The following is a 25,499-nucleotide window of genomic DNA, read 5'->3' as shown; positions in this document are numbered from 1 at the left end:
CTTGGTAGCACTAGCAGCACGGCAAATACAAGGGGAAAGAAGCCATGCGAAGTAGCGCAAGTGCTGAATTGTCATCTGCTATCATCTTGGCAAGCTCTCTCTCCCTGTTGAGGCTGGCATTGCTTTGTGAATTTGTGCCTTGCTTTCAAAGTGTGCTTCTTATGACATACATGAGATCTTTGGCTGTAAAATATCACATGCAGCTTGTGGAAACAGGGGCATGTGCTCCTTGATTCAGCCATGGCCGTTAAAGACACTGAGACCGTACAGAACAACCAAACTTTGATGTCAGCTGCTCCTGTCAAAGGGATCGAGCCTTCACTTCAGAAGAGTCTGCGAGCCTGGAACGGCTCGACAAGAAGCCCACTGAGCGCTGCTTGTTCGCTGCTTATCAATCCTAGTGTCGTGCTCTTTTGCGTGACCTAGGGCTGTAGTTTCAGTTGTCCACTTTTAATGCGTTAGCATTAGGAGTGTCAGTGGAAAAAAGTATGTGTGCGAGAAGTATGGGAAGTTGGTCACATTGTAGAGGTAGAAAGATGATGGGAGATCTTAGAAGAGCATGTAGGTGTGTGTGTGTATGTATATATATATCCTGCCGGATGCCATATTAGTGTCCCAAGGGCTTACAATTTAGAATGAGTGGAGTTTCAAAAGATTTGGTCATGTTTTATGAATAGGAGCCTTTTGAGGAATGGCGTTTACTAAAGTGAAAGTGATTTAATGTATATTTATGTAAGGTAACTGACAGTGGTCTGGTCTGTACCACCACCAGTTGCACTTCGCTCCTCGAAGAGGCAGGGAATGTTGGAGTTGAAGTTGAAATTTGTTTGCATCATCACAATGCGGGAATGCTTGAGCAAAAAGTGAAAATCAATTCACTTGAGAAGCGCCCGAGCCACTGTTAAGTGAGCCCAATGTATCAAGTGAGCTCCTGAACAACACTTTACGATGCGGTGAACACAGCTTAAATCGTGGATGCAGAACCTCAAAGAGGGACGTTGTAATGCTAATGCATTTCTCTTACATTTACTAAAATTGCTGCTGCATTTTCTTGAGCATATAATCACTTTCATGATATTTTATGGGACTTACAAGTGGATGCATTGATGTTTACGGGTGACAGCTTTCCTGGAACTGTGCTAAGACAGCAAGCTTAGTGCTATCAGGAATGCTGTTGACAGCATCCAGTGCTACACATGTGAAATCTTATGAAAGTGATTTAGTGAGAATACTGCCCCTGAGCGTTTAGTGCAGCAAGCACCTAGGACATGCACAGTCCAGCTTTCAGGTGCAGCTGTACTCCCGAAGAAGGGATCGCACACACACCGATCACTTCTTGTGCATGAAGCATTGGAGCATGCATACTCACAATGGGCAAGCACCACACAGAGGTCCCGGAACCAGTACAGTGAAACTGGCCTAGCTATGCCCGCTGAGCACATCAGGGTGCGTGCTTCTTGGTACTGACCATACATTGTGTGCCTCGCTAGTAGTGTCTCCAGTTGCCACTGAGTGTCATAAGACAACTGTTGATGAGGGTGATGACAGTGGGCCATCTTCCTTCTGAGCAGAACATAACCTGTGGTGGTGGCTTATTACTGCAGCTGCCCCCGACACTGGCCAATCATGCGATGAGAAGGGAGCAGCTGCAGCACATTCCAAGATGGGGAACGCTGCTGCAACTGAGGTCACGAGCATCGAGTCCTGCGCCGGGTCGGCACGATCACCCCCTTCGCCGGGCGAGAATGACTCTTGTGATGAGGATGAAGAAGATGAGGAGGAAGTGATGGAAACCATTCGAGAGGCCGAGCCCATAGTTCCACCCCTGTTCGCCCACCTGACATGCTTGGTGACAACCAAATCAGGCTGTGGGTCGTGTTCGCTGACCTCACTGCCGACCTGCCTTGGTGAGTGCCAAGTGTTGCTCCCTCAGTTCACAAGAGAGTCTTCAAGCTGTTCCTTGACTCTGTTGAGCAGAGGGAAGCACCTCCCTTACACTGCTGTAGTTTTGGTTTTGATTTCAATTTCCAGTGATTGCTGAGCGGTAGTTTCGTGATAGAGTATTTTCAGCTTCCGGAGTGCTTAAAATGAAAGGGTGTCCTCAAGGAATGCATCAGAGGAATCGCTGAAGAGACTTATTAAAATACAGCGACATCTTTAGACAAGGACTAGCGTTGCCTCATAGTGATCTCATAATGGTGTGAAGAAGCTGCTGTCAGAAGCAACCGTTTATTGTACAAGCAGACTAACGGCATTCATGGCCGAGCATTTTGCATCCCTGCGACTATGCAATGCCTTACACTGTAGGAGATGTGTAGTCATAAATTTATTTCAGGAAGTATAATAAAATGTTTTAGCGGTAGGTCTACAATGTTTGGCAACTGACGATTTTGTCACAGAAGAGGAAATTTACACGGCTGTAATCACATTGTGCTCTAGGCTGCCAGTGCCTGTATTTCACATCATTCCTGTGTGAAATGAAGCATCGCTTTATGGAAATTCATATACACCTTGGTACCACATATTTTCAACTGTAATTTAACATGAAAGTCAATGGTTAAGTGCTGATGTTTATGTATATGAGTTTCGTGGTGTAAATCGCAGCCTGTTCAGGTATTTCAATGTACCAGCCTTCAAAGCCGGCTCCCAGTGTGATAGCCTAATGCCCTTACCCTTAAGCCACAATAGCATCCATTCTTCAAATGAAGGTTTCATTTATTCAGTATTCATATAAAAATAGTGCTTTCTTTTTCTTATTGGATATGAATTATCGTCTCTAAGGCAGTATTCACACCGGTGACTGAGAGGTTCCTGACCAATGCAAAGAAGGGGTAAGGCGTGCAGACGCGGACACAAGAGGAGAGAAGTGGGCAACACGAACGCCCAACTGACTAGCTCAGCTTTCTGTCGTTCTAAGTTCCTGACCAAGTTGGTTACAAAATGACAATCGCAAGTGATTGCTTTGGCAAAATATAGTGATAGGAGTGTAGCAACGGCAGTGCAAGTAGACGGGAACAGTACAAATCGTGAGAAATTTCAGTTTGGTGACAAGTAGATTGTGCTCGCTGGTATGAACATCAGTGGCTGTGAGTAACTCTTTGGTTGCCAGTCGCAGTCGGACGTGTGACCTCTGGCAGTTGCCGGTGTGAATGCCGCCTAATGGGCCATGATTTGGGACTGGAACTATTCACTCTTCTATGTCCAGGGGAGGTCATCAGCTGTCTTGACGAGTCCCAGCCCGAGGTGGACCTCGAAAGCATCAAAATCCGACTGGATTTTCTCTGCCTGACATTGCCCCTGGACGTTGAGAAGCTGTCACCTGGTGATGCACGCCTCTCATCATCGTCCATCATGTTTGATTCAGAACGACAGCGCCAAGATGAGGATGCTGAGAGCGTCGCCTCCATTGGGTAAGCTTCAGAATCCAGGCTGTTGGTGGTGTGACTTGTGTTCGGTTTTTCATGTATGCCCGTTTTGCCAGATAACATGCACAGTCGTGCGAGTGCGTCTTGTTACTTTTGCAGTTTGACAAGCCATGGCTCTTATAAAAATTTGATAACATAAGAGGGTTGTTAAGCAATAATACTTGGCAGATGGTGCATGTAATGTACACTGGAAGCTGTGGGGCAGCTATCTACTTCTGGCAGCTTCTTGTGTTATGTGCCATGTGGGGCAATGTTAGTTACATAAAAGAAATGTGATTGTTCTTTGCACTGCTCTGGGCACATCAATCTAAGGTGCTTTTCACATGAAGCTGCATTACTAGGCAGAATCTATGTACGGCCGTGCTTTCTGACTGTGTGCTTTAAACTTGTGTGAATAACTTGTGTAAATGTAATGCATAGCATCTTCCTCACTTTTAATGCGAAGAATGGCATGCACTGCACATTCTCACAGGCATTTATGCTTGCATGCATGCATATCTGTGTGCAAATGCAACACGTGTCGTATGAATTCATGGATGGTATACAGTCGATCCTGGATATATCGAACTCGGATATATTGAATCATTGTCTGTGTGAATCAGGTGTGAAATCCCCTTGAAATTCCCATGCAAAATTATGGCAATGCACAATGCATACATCGAACTCCCGTTCACTGCCACATTTGATACATTGAATGCTGAGCTGTGCCACGTCCCTGCAAGCGCGCTGCTCCTGACGGAGGCACGATGGCTTCTCGCATCGTCAAAAATATTTTATGCCGACAAATGTTAAATGGCACTGTTTTGGCAGATGCTGTTAAACAAGATATTGAATCCGGTGGGCAGTACGTGCCTTTGAGGAAAAATGAGCAGGGTGCTCTCAGTTTTGCTCGCTGTGCATATTGATGGCTTGTGCAAACTACGGTTGTTCGTTATTGGCAAGATCAGATCGCCACTCTGCTTCAAGAACGCAAGATGCCACCTGGTCCGATATATATGCCACAGGAAAGCGTGGATGACATCCAGTCTTTAGTTTTTAATGGCTCTGGGCATCGTGTAGGCCGAACTAGAGATGCTGCGCCTCCAGATTTGTCTTCTCGTAGATGAAAGCTTTCCACAAATGGCGTTACGATTCCGTGAGCTGCCAAAATGAATGCAACCCTAACCTCCACTTGGACGAATCTTTAAATTGCAGTTTGAATTTAACAAAACTCTCACATCCAGACTTTGCGAAAGCCCCCCCCCCCCCCATCTAATGCGGCAATGGCACGCAAGACTCATTGTTGTATCATTTGTGGGTCCGCATTAAACTTGCTTCATTCATGCTAGCATCTTTACATGTGAGTGGGATAGGAATGGAATGTTCTGCAAGCTGAAAGCCATACTTTCGAAACTAACAGTGTGTGTGTAGTGTTGGCAGTCACCAACATAGGGGCTGAAGGGGAAGGGCCGATAATGAAGGGGCGTAACAGCCGTGATGCATTGCAGTGCTAAGTGGCTCTCAAGAAGACACGTGTGGACTTTTTTCAGGGGCTCAACAAGCGAGGATTACTGGTTCCCACAGGAAGTTGGTTCCAAAACCTGACATCCGCCATGCTCGTTGCCCATGTATGACAATTGGCCATTTAAGTGGCATATTGTAATGGACACGCGACTGGGCACGTTCGCATGCAATACGCAATACTGGTGCACTGATGGCGACACAGCACATATTCATACAGGCTAGTTTGCTTCTGTGGTGTGTCCATTTCTGTGTTATCTTGAATTAAAGCACGCAAAATCACTCCGACACGTGTGAAGTGCACCACAATCTCGTGTCCGGGCATTGCAGGCTTTTAGGATTAGCATTCAACATGGCCTTGGAGGAGGAGATTGGTTTTCGTTGTTGATAGCGCTTGTCTTCATCTTGATTTCTTCTTGTGTCTTTGTTTTGTTGTGCTATACAGATACCTTTCAATGGTAAGTTGCTGCTTTTCATGGTCTTGGGAAACTGTACGAGATGTGCAGAGATCTCGGATAAGCTTCAGATAGGCACAGTGGCGTAGCAACAGGGGGGGCCGGGGGGCCGTGGGCCCTGGGTGCAAGGGGCCAGTGAGGGAGGGGGGGGGGTGTCGTATACGTCTGAAGCCACCCCCTCTTTCCGCCGGCTACACCCAGCGGGAGGGGGGGGGGAGGGGGGGGGTGACAGAAGACCTAAGGGCCCCGGGTGCCACGTGACCTAGCTATGCCACTGGATAGGCATATTATATATTTAAATTATCAATATATCGAATTATTTTGCGGTCCCCTTCGAGTTCGATACATGCAGTTAGCTATTTTTTAAGCCAAGCCTACAAAAAGTTAAAGAAAAAAAATTGAATTATATATTTGGGAGGGGAGTTGCAATATATGTACTGCAGCAAGAGAGTTCAAATAAAGCAGGTATGTTTCTGAATGTTCAAAGAATACAAGTTGGTATTTAAAATTTTTAGCAATACCTTGCTTTGGGCGAGTTTATTAATCTTGACGTTTTTCATAAAAAAGCACTAGACGAAGACAAAAAAGTACAGATACAACAGGACAGGCACTGAACTTCCAGCTGGCTAGATCATTGTTTGAAATAAACCCCAGTTTGAAATTCAGCACCCATCCTGTCGTATGTGTGTCTCTTTGTCTTCGTCTTTAACGTTTTTTAATGAAAACATAAATTTTAATGTTTATATCTATAGTTTAGATGAAGTTATGAAATTCTAGTTGCAACATCACAGATGTGGATTTTTGTTGGTGATTTCTACAAGATTTCAAAATGTTGGCATTTTCTGAAAGGCTATACTGCAGTGGCTCTGCACTCCAAGACTCTCTAGCATTTAGAAAATAAAAATAAAGAAAAAGTCGGGAGAATTGAATGTGCAGCAGAGAGATAGTGCCGCTCCCAAAATTTGTGACTTACAAAAAAATTTTTAAAAGAAAGATGCCAAAGAAACAACAGCATTAATGAACGCAATATACATTTGAAGCTACAAAACCAGGTAGCTTTCTTTTGAAGCAGCATTGAAGGATCGTTTTTTGACAGGAAAGCAAGCTTTATGCTCCTTTAAATGACACCAAGACGACCTTGCTATGATAAGGGGTTTTGGACTGGTAAGTAGCACAAAATCGGTCATTTTTGGAAGTTTCAAGGACAAAACTGATTATCTTGAAGTATAAGTACAGTGTTTCTTTCCTCAACGACGTGTCGTTTCGAGCTAGTTTTTCACCAGCAGGGCTGGGCCATGATATGCAGATAAAGAAATAACAGAAGTGAAAAATGGGTCTTTTTTATAATCTTTTTGTTTCCACGGCCGATGCCCCCCCCCCCCCCCCTTTAGGCAAGTTCTGCTAGGCTGAACTGTCTGATCAACTGAGCAGTCTTGGTAGATGAATTTATTCTAGATTTGTTGTGCTTCTTTTAACCTTAGCTTCAATAATTTCAGATTCCCTTTGTGTTTGTCCTAAATTGAGCGATCTGCATAAGGTTTCAATAGACCGACTCAAAAACAAGTTAAAATTTTTAGAACGCAACTCTTACTTGGGCATTCCTGCGGCGAGCATCGGCATTGGTGTAACCGAGCAAATGAGCACAGCGACGAATGAAAGTGCGAACGCGGAGTGCAGTGGCAGATGAAAGATGGCGATAGCGAAAATAGTGTGAGAAGGAAAGCGGGAAAGGAGGATATGGTGAAGGCACGAGAAGAAAAGTGTAGTGCCATGCAAGACGCAGGCTCTATAGCGACGATAGCTACTAGATGGTGCCAGAGTAGCACATGTCACCTGGAAGGTCTATCTGCGATGATGTGCTGCCTCTTGTGATCTCCCGATTAGCGAGGCAATCACGCCACACTTCACTCAATTTGCAACGTACTGCACATGACAGATTGGCTGCGCCAGCCAATATATCGTGAAATGAGAGCACGTATAGACCTGCGCTCAAATTTCACATTAGAGAGTATTGTAATCGTCAGTGAACTTTTTGTGATAGGGTTGCCATAAAAAATGTCAAACTTACTTCTGTACTTGAACCAAAAAAGGCCATACCCCTGCTATCTTACCTTTGCTATCTGATAAAACCATTAAAGTATGCAGTCAAATGCACTTTCATGGTGAGACAAAAGTTGGCAAACATTGACTACAGAATACACACTGCTATTGTTCTTCAGCTATCAGCTGGAGCTTCCGAGGGACCCACTTCACCACTTGCCTGAATTCCAAAACGAAGTCATCAGCAGGTGCATTGAAAAGGTGAGCCACCGGTGGCACTGAGCTTTAAGGTGTCATTTTGACAAAACTGATGGTTGGGCAAAATGCCGATTATGCTGTGCCGCGTGCAAGAAACCACACACCTCTTCTTCTCATCATGCTTGACTTTATATCATCTATTACCCACACTGGCTCAGATGTGAAGATTCCTCTCCTAGAAACGTCTTGTTGGACCGCTTGTACATTAGGTTGCATATTCATTCAGTCTTTCTCAAAATTTACAAGGCAGAGATTACGTAGCATATCCTACCCACATATGATGCTAAATGCATGCGGAACTGTATGAAAGGGGTTTAGTCAAATTCTAGCCACCACCTTTAAAGAAAATTGACACCAATTTGACAGCACAGATCGCTGTGTCGTCACAGACAACAAAAACTAAGCATGACGTGTGTTTAAAGGGACACTAAAGTGAAAAATTATTTCTTCTGCATCAGTAAATTACCATTCTACAACACCAAAAACACCACTCTTACAACGATAAAATGTTTGGTAAGCCAGAAAAAGCGCAAAGACGAAATACGGGTGGCGACGCCTACTTAAGTTTCCGCACCTGGGGGCTGTGACGTCTTGGATTTTGATGGCATCTTCCGGGGCCTACTAATTATATATAGCGGTACAGATGAACTACATTGTGCTCTAAAGGAACCAAATATTAAACATGGCAAGTTTCAGGAACCTTTATTGAGCAAACGTGGCCCAAATGCAAAAACATACTTTGGAATCGCTGACGTCACGCTGACGTACCGGCGCTAGGGTTTCGGCGCGAAATTCAATTACTGATACTTGGACCTTCATTTTCTCATCTAATAATCAAACTATTTTTTTTATATGACTGCCTGAAGGATTCTCAAACAGTGCTTCATTAGTCTAAACTGATTTATTGTTTCGCTTTAGTGTCCCTTTAAAGTACAATGAAATAGCAAGAAAACCAGGATGCAGAGTCAACATAGCAACTCGGCACACCATGTAGCGTCTTCATCTCCATTTTTATACCAACAAAAAGGTGGTATTTAATGTCAAACATGGGGAAGTGCCTACTTTGTTGACATACATGGAGGTGCTGCTTCTGGCACCTAACAGTAGGCATTTAAGCAAGAAATTAAGGTCTCAGGAGGTTGTACTGGCTGTTGCTTACACTTTCCATCGCCGCCACTTCATTGTGCAGCTGAAGTGGATGTTGAAGGACGAGATGGCCTCGGCTGCCCTCAATAGCTTCCCGCTGACAGCGGAGGCGTTGCGCATGGTTGCAGATCACGTTCGCAGCACTGCAGAGGCACGCACCACCACACGTTTGCACGCAACTACTGGCGCCCCCGGGTGCCAAGTGCAAAAGGTGCCACTGCAATTCGTCTTTGGGCCTGAGCAGAGTTTTGGCAAGTTTCTGCAGGTCAGTGGTGCTACAGCGTTGTCGCATTTTGCTTGTGGAAGATAAATGTGCATTGACCTCCTTTTTTTTCTTTATTATTACTTTTTTTATCTCCAGCTTAAACAGCATGTCGTATGCATGCCCTAGAATCATGCGAGCAAGCATCTTGGGGTAACACTGAAAGGTTAGGAACGAGATGGAAGTCGGTTATCTGGATGCCCATAACCTGAAGCAGCTCATGGCAATACCAAATCTGAACCGCACAAGTGTGGGCATGAGCACACAGCAGTAAACAAGATCAAGTGTGAATAGTACCTAGGCCACCGTGTTGGTAGACATTGCGGGACAAAGCGAGGAGAAATCAGTTCTGATGGAAGCTAGGAGGTAGCAGTACAGAAAGGTATTTTGTTGTTGTTGTTAGAACCCACAAGTAGTTACAAACACCTCTGGAGTGATGATGCTTGGTGGTACTGCGTTCCAAAACTACACTTTTTTTTTTCGAATTTGCAGTTTCCACTTTACATGTACAAATAAGACTTTGGATAGGATCTTAACTCTTTAAAGCTCAAATTCTTTTGTAAAAAAGTGTACAATATTTCTCACTATTTTTTATTCCTGCAAATTATACTGCAATGCACCCAGATTTTAAAAATATATTATGCAGTAGAACGTTGTTCGAACGTTTTGGAAAATACACCAGAAAAGACATACTAATCGGGAAAACGTACAATTTGAAGTCAATAAAAAGATTTGGCAGCCTCAAATGTAGTTGACCTCTACGTAAAGCGAAGCGTTGCGCAAATCGTTGCAGCACGAGACGTCGATGCGTGTCAAGCCAGTGTGGCCCGAGAAGCTCAAGACTCGAGTTGTTTTTGCGGCTTCGGCAAGCTTTTGTTTGCGTTCGTTAAATTAGGTCTGGCCAGCATCTTCTTCAGGCAGGGCAGCATCTTCAGGCAGGGTTGTAAGATGGCAAAGGGAAGGTAAAACAAAATCAAGCTGGTGCGCAATGGCAGAAGGTGATACTATCATAGTGAAACATGATGCTCACATTGCGCCACCTGCATCTGGGGATTTTCGCCAACTAAAAGCGTGCAGTACACTAGAAATGGCACTATGTGTCACGCGCTTTGAGAACAGATAGGCGAAGATGCTTCTCGCAATAGGTTTGGCGGCGATAGCCGTGAATACGGCATGCGACGACCCGGGCGGACATTTGCTGGTACCAGAATAAGAAACTGAGTGCGCCGTCATTTTGTGCATGCCGTCGTGTTCACGTGAGATGTGCGGCTATATACTGTTCTCGATTGCGCGCGCCTTGCGCCTTTTCTTGTTCACACGGGATCTAGCGGCCGGAAAACGAATACAATGGCAGTCTGCAGCAGGGAATGGCGGTGTATTTCGGTTATCACCTATTAAAATCGTGCACTACGCTTACAACGGCACCGTGCATTGTGAAACAGATAGGCGAAGATGCTTATCGAAATAGGATTGGTGGTGAAAACTGTGAATGCTGCATGCAACGACCCCAGAAAAGATTTGCTGGTACCGAAATCAGGAAGTGAGTGCACTCTGGCGTTTTCACGTGAGACGGGCGGGTGAGTATTGTGGTGAAGCTGGCATGGCAGGCAGTTATATACTGTTCTCGATCGCGCGCGCCTCGCGCATTTGCTTGTTTACATGGGACCTAGCGGCTGGAAAACGCATCATATGATTGCAGTTTGGCGACTCACTGAATGTTGGTGCCGAAAATCGTGTTTTCCTGGAACATGGAAACCAGTAAAATATGAGCGTAACTCTATTCAGTCATTTTGTTCTCGATAACGAACGTTGTTGCTGGGAAAATGTATGTAACGGTAACGCATCAACAAGGTTCTACTGTAATGTGGGGAAGCTGTTACGGCGAGTGGTTATTCTTGATTGCATGCACCTCTTGTCCACATAAGCTCTTGCAACCGAAAAACTTATCATATGATCAGAGCTTGGCGATGTACTGAACCTTGGTGCCAAAGGATTGTGTTTTCTGGAAAATATTAGCTGGCAAGAAAGGAATAACTGTATTTGGTCATTCTTTGTATTCTCAGTCACAAACGTTGGCACCGGAAAATGGCACGAAACAGGATCGTATCACCGAAGACCTACTATATGTGCACTTTATCACTTATGGTGACTCAAATTATTAATGAGACATCTATCCTAAAAAAATTCTGGCAGAACCCATCTCGTGATGAATGTTGACGTTAATGCGATTGGCATTGAAGCAGTGTAGCAGCACCGTACTGCCACCACCGAAACACTTCATGCACGTGGTGTGTACAGCAGCCGGGTTCCTCTCTCGCCCTTCCCTTTGCTGTGCCATCATCTAGTGGTGCCACTGTGAAGACCATGCATTGCCTCCGAGATGCTTGGCGTAGCAGTGCATGCAAACTCTGAGAATTCCTCCCTCGCTGCCCATGTGCATTGGCATGTAGTGCGCTGAAGTGTCGGGCAACTGTGCTTGAGGAACCCATGTGATGTAGATTCAATTCCACTGACCACGAGAGTAATTTTAAATTATTTTTTTTTTTTAGGAATGTGGCATATACCCATTCAGGGGGATTTACAAGAATGCGTATATACCTAGTGGCATAGTGGCCCAAGTTGTGCCATGAAAGAGGTTACATACAAACATACTACAAAGTGAGGAAAGTTCCCAAAAATTGCTAGTTGCATTAAAAGGCCCTTTCCCTCATCACACATGTAAACTTCAAACGTTGTTGTCTACACGGGTAATAACGAAGGGAATTGAAAGCATTGAACGATATGTTCAAGTTCTGATACTCAAAGGCATGGTGACAATTGAATTCACAAGTGTGGCTCGCCTTTGGCGATTCTGGTACAAACAGCTTGGACAAGTAAAGCTTGGGATTGTTAGTTAAAGGGATAATTTGTTCTAGTTCATTGAGCTATAGTTTACGTACCGCTCTGCTGTGCTGATGTCTATGACTTGTACTTAAGGATAAAAAGTTCAATGATTATGATACTCCCTAATGTGGAATTTGAGCGCAGCTGTATATGGGCTTTCATTTCGCAGTATATTGGCTGGCATAGACAATCTGTTTCTTGTGGCATGTTGGAAACGGAGTTAAATGTGGCGCAACTGCCTCGCTAATAGGGAAATCGGGAGAGGCAGCGCATGGGCACGATTCACAGCAGCCACTGCTCACAGACCTCCACTCATGCAACGCTTTGTTTCTATACGGACAATGTGCACTACTCAGGTGCCATCTCGTAGCCCTTGTTACCGCAAAACATGTCTTGCACTGCACTACGCTTTTCTTCTCACTCTTTCGCCATACCCTCCTCCTCTGCTTTCCTCCTCACACTCTCTTCGCCATCGCTGTCTTTCATCATCTGCTGTGCTCAGTGTTCGCTTTCATCCTTTGCCGTGTTCATTTGCTCAGTTACGAGGGACAACGCCGACTCTTGCCGCAGGAACGGGCGCCTAAGAGGGGAACTCTAAAAGAAGGACTCACGTAGTCGTTAACTTGCTTGAGGAATTTTTCCCCTCCGAGACAAGATGGATTGGCTGTCCTGCCCTGTCAAACCGCGGCCATGCCAATTGTCTCTTCGCTGTGCTTCTTGTGCAGGAGTTCAAGCACCTCACACTACCCGGCTACCAGCTGGAGCAGGTAGACAAGGACCACTACTGTGTTGTCCTGGATGACAAGGATTCCAAGGTGGTGCGGAGGCCCTTTGGGTCGCTCGTGCCTCCCCTTGGGGTGAGTCATGTGCCCTTAAAGATTAAGAACCTTGCTGCCATGTTAAGGATTGAATACTTTGACCCACAGAGACATGTTTTATAGTTGCATTTGATGGTGTCGGTGCGGAAAGATTGTCTGTATAACTTTGGACCATTTGCTGTCTCATGATAAAGCGACAGTAACCCCTTGTTATCAAACTCTGATGTTTCAAAATAATCTAAAAAATTCTTCCTCCGCAATGCTAACACCATTTATTCTTCACCCCTTATCTCGAAAAGTTCTTGCACTGAATGTTTCGAAATCTCAGTTCCAGTGCTACCAGGGAAAGCTTTCAATTATTCTTCTCATGTGCCTTTTAGGAGATAGCTGAATTAGACCGCTTGTTATGTAAGTCGCTGCAGCTAACTAATATCTGCTCTATAAGCGGCATTGCACTTCAACTAAAAAAAAAAATTTTCAGAAACGTGCTCCAGTGCAAAGACGTAGACCAAGCAGTCACGCACGCCCAACAGTATGCTATCTGGCGCATCCCATTGAGAAGTGCTTCTGAAGCTTTTGGCCAAAGCATTGTGTAGTTCACCCAGTCATTGTTGATGACAGCTGTCGAAACAGCGGCTTTATGCTGTTCATACTGGTATCACTACTGCCCTCGTGGACAGGCGCAGTGGAGGCTGTGGAGGCAGACGAGGCAAGCAGTGGAAGTGTCACCCTGTTATCAAACATTGTGGCACTCATGTTAGCACAGTGTAAAGCATACAAAATAATTTACAGAGCAATTATAGTGTTCAAGTGAGCGTTGGTGGTCAATGTCATGTAGAAGAGTTGTTGGGCAAGCTGATAACGTGTCATAGATATAAGAGCATGAGTGGTATAAGGACGGAAGGCGACACATGATAACACCCGGTCATGTGTCAGCATCCTTTCCTTCTGTCATAGCAACAACTAGATTTGGGTGAATTGGTTCGTTAAGTTGAACCAGCACGAAGGGATGAGGACATGAACGAGAAAAACAACCATGACAGGACGAGCGCTGGCTGCCAACTAAAGTTTTATTCGAGAAGCACCAGCCATTTATAAACTGTTAATAACAAGAACCATCAGGCTTGACAGGTCAAGCAGAAGATAAGTGCGTTAGCGTGGCACCTCTTAGCCTATCAAAGCTAGAGATGACTTTTCTGGCTAAACACCTGGGCACTTGGTAGTGCCCCTGTGTGGATGCTTGTCAGTCCTGATGGTTCTTGTTGTGCTCTTGACAGTTTATAAATGGCTGGTGCTTCTCGACTAAAACTTCAGTTGGCAGTTAGCAGTCGTCCTGTTGTGGTTGTTTTCTTGTTCACATCCTCATCTCGTCGCGTTGCTTCAAGTTATACTCCTTCTGTCCTTGTGCCACTTGCATTCTTATTGTAATGTAGTGCACCTGAAGGGATGCTACCACGCAGCTTTGTCGAGCGTCCAGCCTTGTTGAAGCCATGTGTAAAGCTAAGTAACAATGAAAAATGGGGGATATGTTTACCTGATGTTCTGCCCCAAGCGCTCCTGCGAGGGCACGGATTTTAGCATAAAGACCAGCTTGTCTTTGAGACAATCTGGATGAATGCGTGCAAAGGGGGGTCTGCGAAGAAACAAAAGTGCAGCAAAGAGGAAGGATAGTATGTCATGCAAGCCCACACATGTACTTATTTTGCGAATTATAAATTGGCATTGTTGGCTCAGTTGGCATTAGAAGCTTAACACAATTAATTTTTTTTTATTATTGGTCAAAGGGTCCTTCTCGCATCATATTCAAGGTTGCGTTATAGTCATCCAACTATGATTCAGTCAAACGTCGACATAATGAACACACTGTAAAAACGGGAATATAGTTCGAGTTATTATATTTAAAAAAAAAAAGTGGACAAATGCCTATTCGTATTATATTGGGGTCTTTGGCACAATGTCACCTGTCATCTGGCCACTACAGGACAAAGAAAGGAGAACAGAGACAGTGTCACCATTTTGTTGCCATTGCACACTTGCGAACTTTACAAACGAAATGCAAACGTGTTACTGCTGTCTCGGGGTGCAAAATTAGCAGGTTTCGGCTTGATTTTAGTGCTGCATTAAAAAATGATGGAAAAAAATATATGTGCAATCAAATAGGAGCACGGCGGTGGCATTGCACTGTTTGATTTCCGTGAATTGAAAGTGAAACTGTGCAACCACGGTGGGTGCAACTTTTGATTTTCACTGAAAACTTAATTGCCCGACTGCTGCGTGTTTCATGCTGAACTGAAGACATTGTGGTGGAATTTATTCAACTACCCACCGAAACAAATTAGTGGTATGGAAGAGAGGTCTCGTCAGCCACCGCAGTCTGCAAAGATGGTGTGAAAAACCTGAAGCGGCTGTCAGCGGGATCTAGACCATCAAAACGAGTGAATGTCCCATAGTCAAACGAGGATGCCTACAGTTAGCTGCAATGATCTCCAGCATGCACCTTGGGTGCATAGTGCTTATGCCACTCATTGCCCAATGGCCTAGTTCTGCATAAAAAATGCTTTGAACATCACCAATGATGTGGTGTGGTGTGGAGTGTCATACATGTCTAACAACCATCGCCAGATGGGAATATAAACACTTGTAGGGCAGTTTTCATCGTTGACAATGAATGAGCTTATTGATTGAATAAGGTGTGTTCTGTAGTTAACTGCATTGAAGATTTTTTTTTTTTCAATTTTATTCAATACTAGAGGCCAACGTATATTCTGAATATTAAGGTACATATAAGGAGTTATCAGATACAAGAAAGTAAACCTAAATTGTTTATTGCCAATATTGGTGTGTAACAAATATTTGCTTATAATGAAAGTTGGATGTTACAAAGGTGTTTTTATGTTGGACCAGGATGCGACCGCATTGTAACTTGGTTCGACTGCACTTGATTGCAATCCTGGTTCGCAGAATAAAGTCCGTTGCAGGGCCTGAATTTCTTTGTTGTACCATTTTCAAAAGGTGGTAAGTATCGAAGAGTGTGAAAGGGGTCATGACGCGCATGACACAGGTGAACTACTAGAGCTTAAGCTTCAAAGATTGGTGCAACGGTGTCATGCAGCTGAGAAGCAAGGCATTGGAAATGACAGCGGCACTGCCTCACGAAAAAGCAGGCACTGACGTCACCGAATTGAGAGTCTCGCGCCAGAAGGCTGTCGGCCCCGACGCCAAAGTGAGTGGCGAGCTTGAGAGGATCTCCGTCTCGCATGCCGTGTCAGTAGCATTAGGCATCGTGGCATGTGGAGCTCAAGTGGCAGAGTGGCCAGATGAATCTGAACCAAGAAGCAGACGTCCCTCCCCAAACGGGCCCGAACGGTTCTTTCCTGTGACCCGAAACAAACGACACGCAAAAATTGTGGGACACGCGAGCAAGGGCCGCTACCCCCAACTGCTTAATGAAAAGAAGGCATCGAGACAGTGCATATTTTTCCGTGCATGTGCACTTCATTAGTGGTATTGTATGCTTTTGTGAGCGTTATGTGCATATTGTGCGTCGTCTGCATTTGCAGACAGTTTAGCCAGCACGTGTCTGTGCCTGCAGGGCATAATTCAGCCTCTATTTTGTCAGCATCTGTGTACTGCACGTGCTCGTACAATATGCACTGTTTCGATGCCTTTTATGAAACTTGTGGTAGTAGCACCTGCGTGTGTGTTTTCCCATATTTTGTGTGTCGTCTGCTTCACACAGTTGAAAGGAAGGCTCGGCAAACCACATCAACTTGCTTGGCAACATATTCTTTTGAAATTACGATGTTTCAGTATGAGTGGAATATTTCATTCAAAGAACTGGCTGAAAACGTGGCCTTAATTGAGTGAGTTGGTAATGTACCTCTACACTACTTTTCCCATCCACATTTTAGGAGGTGGCTGAATTAGTTTTAAGCATTGATTAAAAACCACCAAAAATGTAGTTGTCATTTAAATTGCTAACTTGAGTTAAGCAACTATGCTGGTAACGTTTGGGCTGTTTTTCTAGTTTCTGACAATTGCATGCCTAACTGAACACATTAACCTAAGATGCTTAGAAATTCGGCCATGTAGAGAAGACTCACAAACGCGATTTGTGTAACAATACCTTATGAGCAGCAAAGCCTGAATAGCTGCAGTAGGTGACAGGAGAATTTTACAAGTAAATTAGCAAAATTGATTTCTTGTAATAAGTGGAACTGGTCACTCTGTCAGGAGGGCAAGTCGTGGGGCTTTCCGTGCAAGATGCTGACGAAAGAGTGGTTGCTGCAGTCTGTGGTCTGCTTGTCTGGCATACACATTCCTTGACTTGGAGGGGACGACAAAAATATGCTGATGTGTTGGTAATGATTTGCTTGTTGTTTGTTGTTCGTGGAAATTCTGCCAGTATTTGTCATGATGCATGCACATGGCTGGTGTAACATGTGGATGTGTCTAGATGTGGAACTGCGAGCATTTGTTCCCAGTGGTGTGGGAGAGCATTCTTTGAGACTGCTGAAAAAGTATCATTTAGTGATGCTGACCCTCCGGTTCTTCACTTTCTTCTATAGCAACACCAAAGGATGTCTTCAATGTGAATTTGCTTGTTTGTTATTCTGTGTGTGTGCTTTAACTTGTTGTGAAGTAATGTAGGTAGGAGTCAGAAATGGCTGACCAGAACGGCAAAATCCAACAGGTGTTTGGGGGCTAACTATAGTGCTTCGTTCCTGTCGTATCTGAAGGCCACTATTACTCAGTGACCTATGAACCTCACAACTATGTGTACACTAATGCTTAGTTTGATGCTTCATTGATGAATTAATGTACACTAACATACATTAATGAACATATGCTAATGCTTAATTTGAGGAACATTTTCCTTGCACTGAAATGCTAGCCATTCATATTGTACTATCCTGAAACACCTTGCAAGCTACTTGGTTGACAATCCTCTCCTGTGTGCATTGTGATTGCCTGCTTTGGTGTCTTTGTGATGCAGATCATATGTTGTTGCATGTTTGGCGTGATGGATGTCATTAGTTGCCATAGAAATTAAAAATCACATCTCAGTTGAGCCATGTTAGCTGGTTTTATGTAAGTGTATGTCGAACTGCAATGTACATGAGCGATTACCATTTCTTTTCTTTTGGTACAGGACGTTTGGGATTATCAAATTGCTTTTAATTCCGCTTTGATTTTCCCATTACCTTATCATTTCTACATTTCAATCAAAAATGGCAAATAATTTCCTCGGTGCTTTCTTTGTCTTCATTAATTGTTTGCTTCACATAGTTGTGACCAACACAAATTGGGCCCCTCTCTGTTCCCCTTCTTTTCACTTATGACTTGCAGAGATTCAATATTACCAAAGCTCTTAATGCTTGCCTTATGTTTATTCATTCGCCTTTAAATTCTTCCAACTATGTTCCTAGTTTGTTTTTTGTGGGAAGCTTACAATTAAGTTGTGATTTAGTGCACTGTTGTCCGAAGGTGTCAATCAGCCACTCACATTATCTGTGAACACTTAGAATTGTTCACGGCATGCTGATAAATGGCACAATGTTCGTAACATAGGGTCGCCCTGTAATTGTTCATTAACAGTTTTGTTCATGGCATGGCTAATCAACACTGCACGCAAATTATTCATTACTGTCGTTAACATTGCCTGTATGGTTCAGATGTGCCATACAGGCATGGTTAAGTGCATTAAGTTATTGCAATTAACCTTTAACTTCATTAATATTTTTATTTATTGCTGACGCCATTATCCTTTTCCACGACACTTCAAAAGTTTTGAAAATGTAATTTAGTGCTCTAGACTACCTCCATAGTTGTCCATGGGGCAGAAGTGTAAAGTGTGGCATTAAAAAAAAACTAAACAAAAAAACTAATGCAGTTATCAGATGAAGACGAGTCCGGTGACGGAGGAGCACCGCATACATCGTTCCGAGCCTGGCGGCGGCAAACTGGAAAGAGTGCGCGGACGAAGAGCACCGAGCGTCGCCTGGAACGAGCGTCATCATTACCGCTGGACTCCTTAGTGACACAGGAGGAGCCAAAGCCAGAAGTTCGGATTCCAGGGGCGTCGTGTCCGCTGGAGTTACTCGACCTGCGACGGAAGCTTCAAGAGGAAGCTGAGACTCTTGAAGCAGACAGCGGCACGGCCGATCACGCTGCCAATTTGTCATCGGAGACCATTGTCCAGGAGCAAAAGGCGGCAGACAGCCAGGTACTTGCTTATTTCAACTTAACTATTCTTTCAGTGTCATTGCCAGTTTGTTCTAAGCTCACTGCAGGATAATAGCTGCTCTGATAAATCGCTGATTATCCATGTTGTGTATCAAGCAATGTCATTCTATGCCTGTGAATTTCCTGAACTTATCATTCCACCTGATCTTCTGCTGCCTTGAATAGCATCTTCCTACTCGTGCCATCTACTCCATTACTCTAGCACATCATCTGTTATCTATTCAACACGTTGGATAAATTAAGCCACTCCACATCTTTTTCTTAATCTCACTTAATACATACAGTTTACAGTAAAACCTCGTTAAACCGTACCCGCTTAAACAGTAGTTTCGGTTTAAAAGTAGGAAAGTCAATTCCCCGACTCAGCGGTGTCAGGATTGGGGGCTCAATCCCATCGTCCGTGGTCCTTTGCCAAGATTGGAGTACGGCATGAATTCGAAGGTAGCTGGCCCATGCCGTCGTCCAACTTATTTACGCTGAGATCGTTGATGAAGTGAAGAACTGTTTCTCATCGAGAACGAGGAAAAGGGTTTATTTACAGAAATTAAATCAGTCTAACATGACTGCTTGAGAAAAAGAGTATCAGTCCAACATGACTGCATGAGAGAAGTGAATCAGTCTAACATGACTGCTCAAGAGAAGTGTCCTCAGCATTCGCACAACCACAGTTTTTATACACTCGATCCGCCGGTCATACGACGCGGCGACTGTTCGTTTACTCATCACCAACTCGCCGCTGCTCTGCAGATCAGTTTACAGACACAAAGGCACACACATTCCGATGCCCAAACGACGTGTTGGAGGGGTGCCGTTCCGGGTCGCTCGTTGTTCCGTGCCACGCCGAAGCGTGAGAAGCACAAAAATACGTCGTTCCCGCGGCAGCTTGTCCATGCGTGTCAAATCAGCTCCGCGTTGGGGAACTCCGGAATCATTGTTCACGCACCGAACTAGTTCCGTCACAATGTCGAAGGGGCTGGAGGAAGGCGGCGGATTCCAGCGCAAAGGCCGCTTCTTCGAACGCCTCCCAGCTGCAGCGACGGAGAGGGGGAGGTGCACGTCGTGTCGCCCTGTCGTAACTGTGTGGCAATCTTGTTTCGCAGCTCGCCATTCTTAACAGCGCCTCCATGGCCCGGAAAGTCTCGACTGTCTAGCGCTGACAACCACTAGGCAGGAAGAGAACGGCTGCTGGTCAGGGGGGGATTGATGTCTTGGCTCGCAGTGACCACTTGTGCATTGATGTCACCGCCCCAAAACATCCAACAAGGACAGGCAACTGCAAAATGAACCCCGGGATTGATGTCTTGGCTCGCAGTGACCACTTGTGCATTGATGTCACCGCCCCAAAACATCCAACAAGGACAGGCAACTGCAAAATGAACCCCACAACACGGCTCTGCGCCGAGATGACGTGCATTGGCTCTCACTTTAGACTCGCTAGGCTTAAAAAAAAAACAACAACATAAGTGCAGAAACAAAAAAAATGCTACATTTCACTATGCCAATTTCTGAAGCAAATTCCTGCTGACAAATTCAGCAATTATTGGAGGGAATTCTGCCAAATGAGAGGGGATTTTCTTCACCTAAAGAAAAGCTAACACTAGTAACCTTAAAATTTAGGCGGGACCCTCAAACGCAGAATTCAAATTAGCCTGCTCAAACCATCTGCATTGCTATGCAACTTTCCCTTCTTATATCTAACGGAGAAGTTGTACTCTTGGAGAGTGAGGCTCCATCGGAGCAAGCGGCCGTTTTTGTGTGACATTTGATTGAGCCACGTCAGAGGACAGTGGTCGGTCTCGAAGATGAACTTCGCTCCGTACAAGTAACACGACAACTTCTGGGCGACCCAAACCAAACAAGCGCATTCCTTCTCTGAAGTGCTGTAGGCTTCCTCCCTTACATTTAGTTTACGGCTGGCATAGAGGATAGGATGCTCCTCGTTATCGTCGCCGACCTGACTAAGTACCACGCCCATACCTCTGTCGCTTGCGTCGCATTGAACTATGAATTCTTTTGTGTAGTCTGGCGCGCGAAGCACAGGGCGAGAAACCAATAGCGTTTTCAAACTTTGGAAAGCGTTCTCTTTGTCCTTATCCCAGTGTACGTTACTCGGTGCTCCCATTTGGAGGGCGTCTGTTAATGGACTTGCCAATTGCGAGTAATTCGGAATGTACCGTTGATAGTACCCCACAAGTCCCAAAAATGAACGAAGGTCCGTTTTCGTGCGCGGCTGAGAAAAATCTCCAATCGTCGCTATTTTCAGCTCAGCCGGCCGTCTCATGCCCTGACCGACAACATGGCCCAGATAAGTAACCTGCGAACAACCAAACCCACACTTTTCCGCTTTCATCGTTAAGCCGGCTTCCCTCAACCGTGAGAACACCTCTTTGAGGTGTTCTCGCGGCCATTGAACATAATGTATTTTGTATCCGCATAAACCGCACCAGCTTATTGCGTACGCATCGGTTAAAACGTAGCGTTTCCACTTTTCGTCGCGCGAACGCGGCGGTGCGTCGTCTCCATCGGGCGGCCCGACAGAACAACAAGCCTCAGAGATCGGTACAACGGCCTCCAAGCGCCCTGTGCGTTTGCACGTGAAGCCGCATCAACATCATTTCGACGCCGCATGGACGCCGTGCCAGAGAGCGTTGCGGCGTCGTGCAAGCGAGGACTCACGTCATGCTGAAGCTAAGATAAAAAAAGACGCCGGGTGCTCAGCATAGAAGAAAAATTAGACATCGTCCGTGCTACCGAACGTGACACGAAGAAGTTGGCGCTGGCCCGCGACATGGATCTGCTGTTGACTACAGTGTGTGGCATTTGGAATGCGAAGTTGCTCGGCAGCGCTGCTGCGACCGCGAAGAGATGTCGGCTGCGAGGTTCGACTTTTCACCATCGTTGCCGCTGTTGTTGCCGAAGCGTCAACTAGCGACAGTGATGAGGAGGACACGGAAAGCGACAGCACGGGCTATTCAGGCCCAACAGTGGCAGAAGCTGCGTGTTACGTCAGCCTCATGAATGCGATCGTCGCAAGGAGAACAGGGGCCCGATAACGTAACTATTCCAAATGAAAAGTTTTCCGAACTCCGGCACCCGGCAATGAAAAAGGCGCCCCGGGACTTATGCAGCACTACTGCGCGCGTGCACGGACGTAACGCCAACGAGGAATCTGCCGTGCGAGTGTTTGCCGAGAGGAGGGGGGCTGGCTGAGAAGCTGGCACGCAGCTTCAGTAAGTTTGAGGCTGCTGTCGTCGTGCTAGGCCACCGCGACATCAAACGAAAATAACACTTACGTCCCGCGAAGTGAATAAATACTGCACGTTTTTTCCCCTTTCATCGCACTCTCTCAGTTCCGTTTTCGACAGGTAAGTGGGCGATCTCATGCTATTTCGCTTAAACAGTACTACCGTTTAGTACATACTTTTTCCCAGCTCCGTCCGACTATGGTTTAATGAGGTTTCACTGTATTTTAATTTGATCTCTAGCCTAAAAGAGAGATTCACACTGGAGAAAAGTCTTGCCCATCAATGTGAGGGGTACACATCATGTGACAATGCGACAGTTTTGCGAAATGACATGATGCCGGCTGATGTCCCCAGCAGAGAAAGGAGCTTCCTACTGTGTGGAGTGAACAATCACTGCTTGAAAGGGCATGCAACAGTACTCTGTGCTGGTAGCTAGTACCAAATTGCTGCTCAAGTGGGTGGCAACCATATCGCAATTGCTTTGTTGTTATGGTTACTGAAGTTACAGTGACCCGGTCACATTTTGGAAGGCGTGTTCCATGTGCGGGCACCGTGACGGCAAGATGAGTCAAGGGTACTACAGTCAGCTACCATTAATTAGACTCTGGCTAATTAAATTTTTCAGTTAATTTGATCCCAACTGAAGGTCCCAGCTGGCACCCTTGCATTCCTATTGGCCCAAGCTTTCTTTTTTTTTATCCTAATGTTGGCCTTTGCCGGATAATTGGATATTGACCAGTAAGCACACACGTGCCTGAGCCCTCTGGGGACTCCAATAGCGGCCCCTTTAGTGGCAATGCCTGTCTCGGCAAAGCTTAGGGGACAGTGATTGCCTGGAACACGTGTCATCTCCCATCAAAAACATTGATTTTCGACCGGTCAAGTTCTGACGTGCGCTGGTTTCTAAAAATTTTTAAGAGTATTGGGTCGAAAATTGCCTGCGCGGTGCAAATACGAAACCAAAACTGCCTTCACGTCTTTCGTAGGCGTATCTGCATAAGACAGTATCACGCCGAAGCTGACTTAAGGAAACAGATTACCATTGTGCCACACTTATTAGACCCTTGCCCATTTTCAATGCTAAAATATTAGGTGCACGTTAGAGTTCTACTATATTTGGTGCTTTAATGTCATATCTAAATTAGTTTTCTGCTTTGGAAAAATAGAAAGTGGGCCCACATTTGGTTTGGGGGCATGTTAGAATCGTGCAACAACTGCGAAATTAATGAGTGGTGTGTTCTGGCATCTTTTCTACATCTTATTTAGTTCAACGCGCTGTATAATTAAATCAATCTTGTCAGTCCCATTAGGGTTGAATTAACAGAAGTCAACTGCACTCTTAACGAAATGTGCTGGTGCTGTCATCATCAGCAAGTGATCAAAAGTGGTGTTGAAAGTAGAAGCCACCAAAGTAGTCTGACAACAGTGATTTCCCACCGCAATCACCTCACCTATGTGAGCAGGGTAGCTCTACAGGGAATTCTCTGTGGCGAAGGATGTCACATTGCTTCTCCCATATCCTCCACATAGCATTTACTGTCTTACTGTTACCATTACCATCCACCACAAATTTGCATGCATGCAGTTTACCAGGATCCGGTAACTTTACCAAAATGGCTTCCACTGGTTACTGCGACTGCATAGCAACGTGGCAGTACCCAGATTGTCCACTTCAATCCTAACTCGCCTGTGTTACTTGCTCCCAGCAGCAACAGCAAAAAATAAATGGCGAAATCAGCCATCACTTAGTCTCGTCTTATCGCAGAGGACAAAGTAATAGGGCTGTTTTGTTGTTAATATTGAGATTAGTTGCTCGGTTTGACACTGCTAGTCCTAGAGGAACGGCACCAAGGTGGGAAAAGTCAATTTTCACCCAACCGTTGGCACAACAGCACTACACAGGGTTTATAAATGCTAAGCGCTGTGGTAGTAAGGCGCTAACGCTATGCTAAATCTCTCCGCTGTTCGTTTCCTCGAGTTAAGAAGCTGAGGCGTGTTGATCTTTATTACTGGCATCTTAACAGGCAGCAGCTGAAGCTTCTGCAGAGCTCGTGGAGGAGAGTGGCTCCTCGGAACAGCAAGACGGAGGGTTCCGGGATCGCACTGACAGCCTGGCCTCGTCCCTGGGCCACGGCATGGCATTCCGACCACCACAACATCTGCTGGAGTCAACGCGCTCCACGCCCAATGCATTTAGCGAGGTTGGCGGGCAGATCAGCAACACCGAGGATGGTATGCCTTGTGGTTGATAGCTGTATTTATTCAGCTTTTTATTGGCCCCAGGAGGAGGAAGAAAAGAGCTAATTAGCAAGTTTAGATGCCGCATGACAGACTGTTGGATTCAAGTGCACTTAGGTTTTTGTAGTTTGCTCTTGGAACCAAACACAGAACCTTTGGAATTGAAACCTGTGAACGCGTTCATAACTGCATATCCTTTGCGATCTGCCTTTGTGGGTTTTCATTAACCTGTTTGTTTGTTTTTGCAAGCCTCAAGGCACAACCAAACATTACAGATGGGAGTGCTACGTACGGGTAATTGCAAACATCAAATGAACATAAGAACATTTGATTATAACGCTTCCAGAAGCATTTCAGAATTTTTGCAAGTATAGAAAGTGAGAGAAACAGAGACAAAACAACATTCATGGCACAAGATCACAGGTCATAAAGCACGGTTGTGTTTGACTGCTAAGGTGATCATTTAAACCTGATTTAAAGAACCTATTGAGAATAAAAAAATAGCATCTGAGAAGTGCAGTTCCACTAGTTGATTATTTGTAGTGAAAAAAAATAATAGACAGCATTTGTGTTGCATAAAATCAGTCTGTCTAATTTTAAGATGATCGTCTATGCACAGTTATCTGCAAGATATATGATGGGGCAGACAAAAGCAAAACGCTGAGCACATCGTGGATTATTAAGTTAGACTTTTGTCTGTGCAGCTCATGTAATTAATTAAGATCAAAATTACGTCTCTCTTCATGAAGGCGCTCATCTTTCTGGTAGTGGTTAACGGAAATGCTGTACGTCATATGGTGTGGGGTTTCACAATGTGATCAACTTATCAGTCTTTCCTTACCTCATTCAAAAAGCACTAGTGCTCTTTTTTCTTTTTCAAATCTTTATCTCTTAAATTATGGAGCTGAAAACTTGTACATGAGTCATTTTATTGCATTTTATTTTGTCATTTTATTTTTAGAGCTAAGCTCCACCATAATCAT

The 25,499-nt window shown here is 45.0% G+C and overlaps 1 protein-coding gene across 3 annotated transcripts in view; it reads left to right on the top strand.

The window, feature by feature from the left end:
* Window positions 1–25,499, top strand: part of LOC135921842 (KICSTOR complex protein SZT2-like) — a 259,666-nt gene that overhangs the window by 125,204 nt on the left and 108,963 nt on the right. For 2 of the 3 annotated variants that reach the window (XM_065456218.1, XM_065456216.1), the window contains exons 30-37: window positions 1,605–1,907; window positions 3,206–3,410; window positions 7,600–7,681; window positions 8,868–9,089; window positions 12,695–12,826; window positions 15,900–16,010; window positions 18,681–19,013; window positions 24,303–24,510. In XM_065456218.1, the coding sequence (XP_065312290.1) occupies window positions 1,605–1,907; window positions 3,206–3,410; window positions 7,600–7,681; window positions 8,868–9,089; window positions 12,695–12,826; window positions 15,900–16,010; window positions 18,681–19,013; window positions 24,303–24,510 (1,596 nt within the window). The remainder of the gene's footprint in view (window positions 1–1,604; window positions 1,908–3,205; window positions 3,411–7,599; window positions 7,682–8,867; window positions 9,090–12,694; window positions 12,827–15,899; window positions 16,011–18,680; window positions 19,014–24,302; window positions 24,511–25,499) is intronic. The other variant, XM_065456219.1, reaches the window with a different exon arrangement.

This window comes from Dermacentor albipictus, chromosome 9, assembly GCF_038994185.2.
Source record: "Dermacentor albipictus isolate Rhodes 1998 colony chromosome 9, USDA_Dalb.pri_finalv2, whole genome shotgun sequence".
NCBI classification, from domain to species: domain Eukaryota; kingdom Metazoa; phylum Arthropoda; class Arachnida; order Ixodida; family Ixodidae; genus Dermacentor; species Dermacentor albipictus.
The sequence above is the reverse complement of the archived record's forward strand: the minus strand, read 5'-3'. Positions and strand labels throughout refer to the sequence as shown.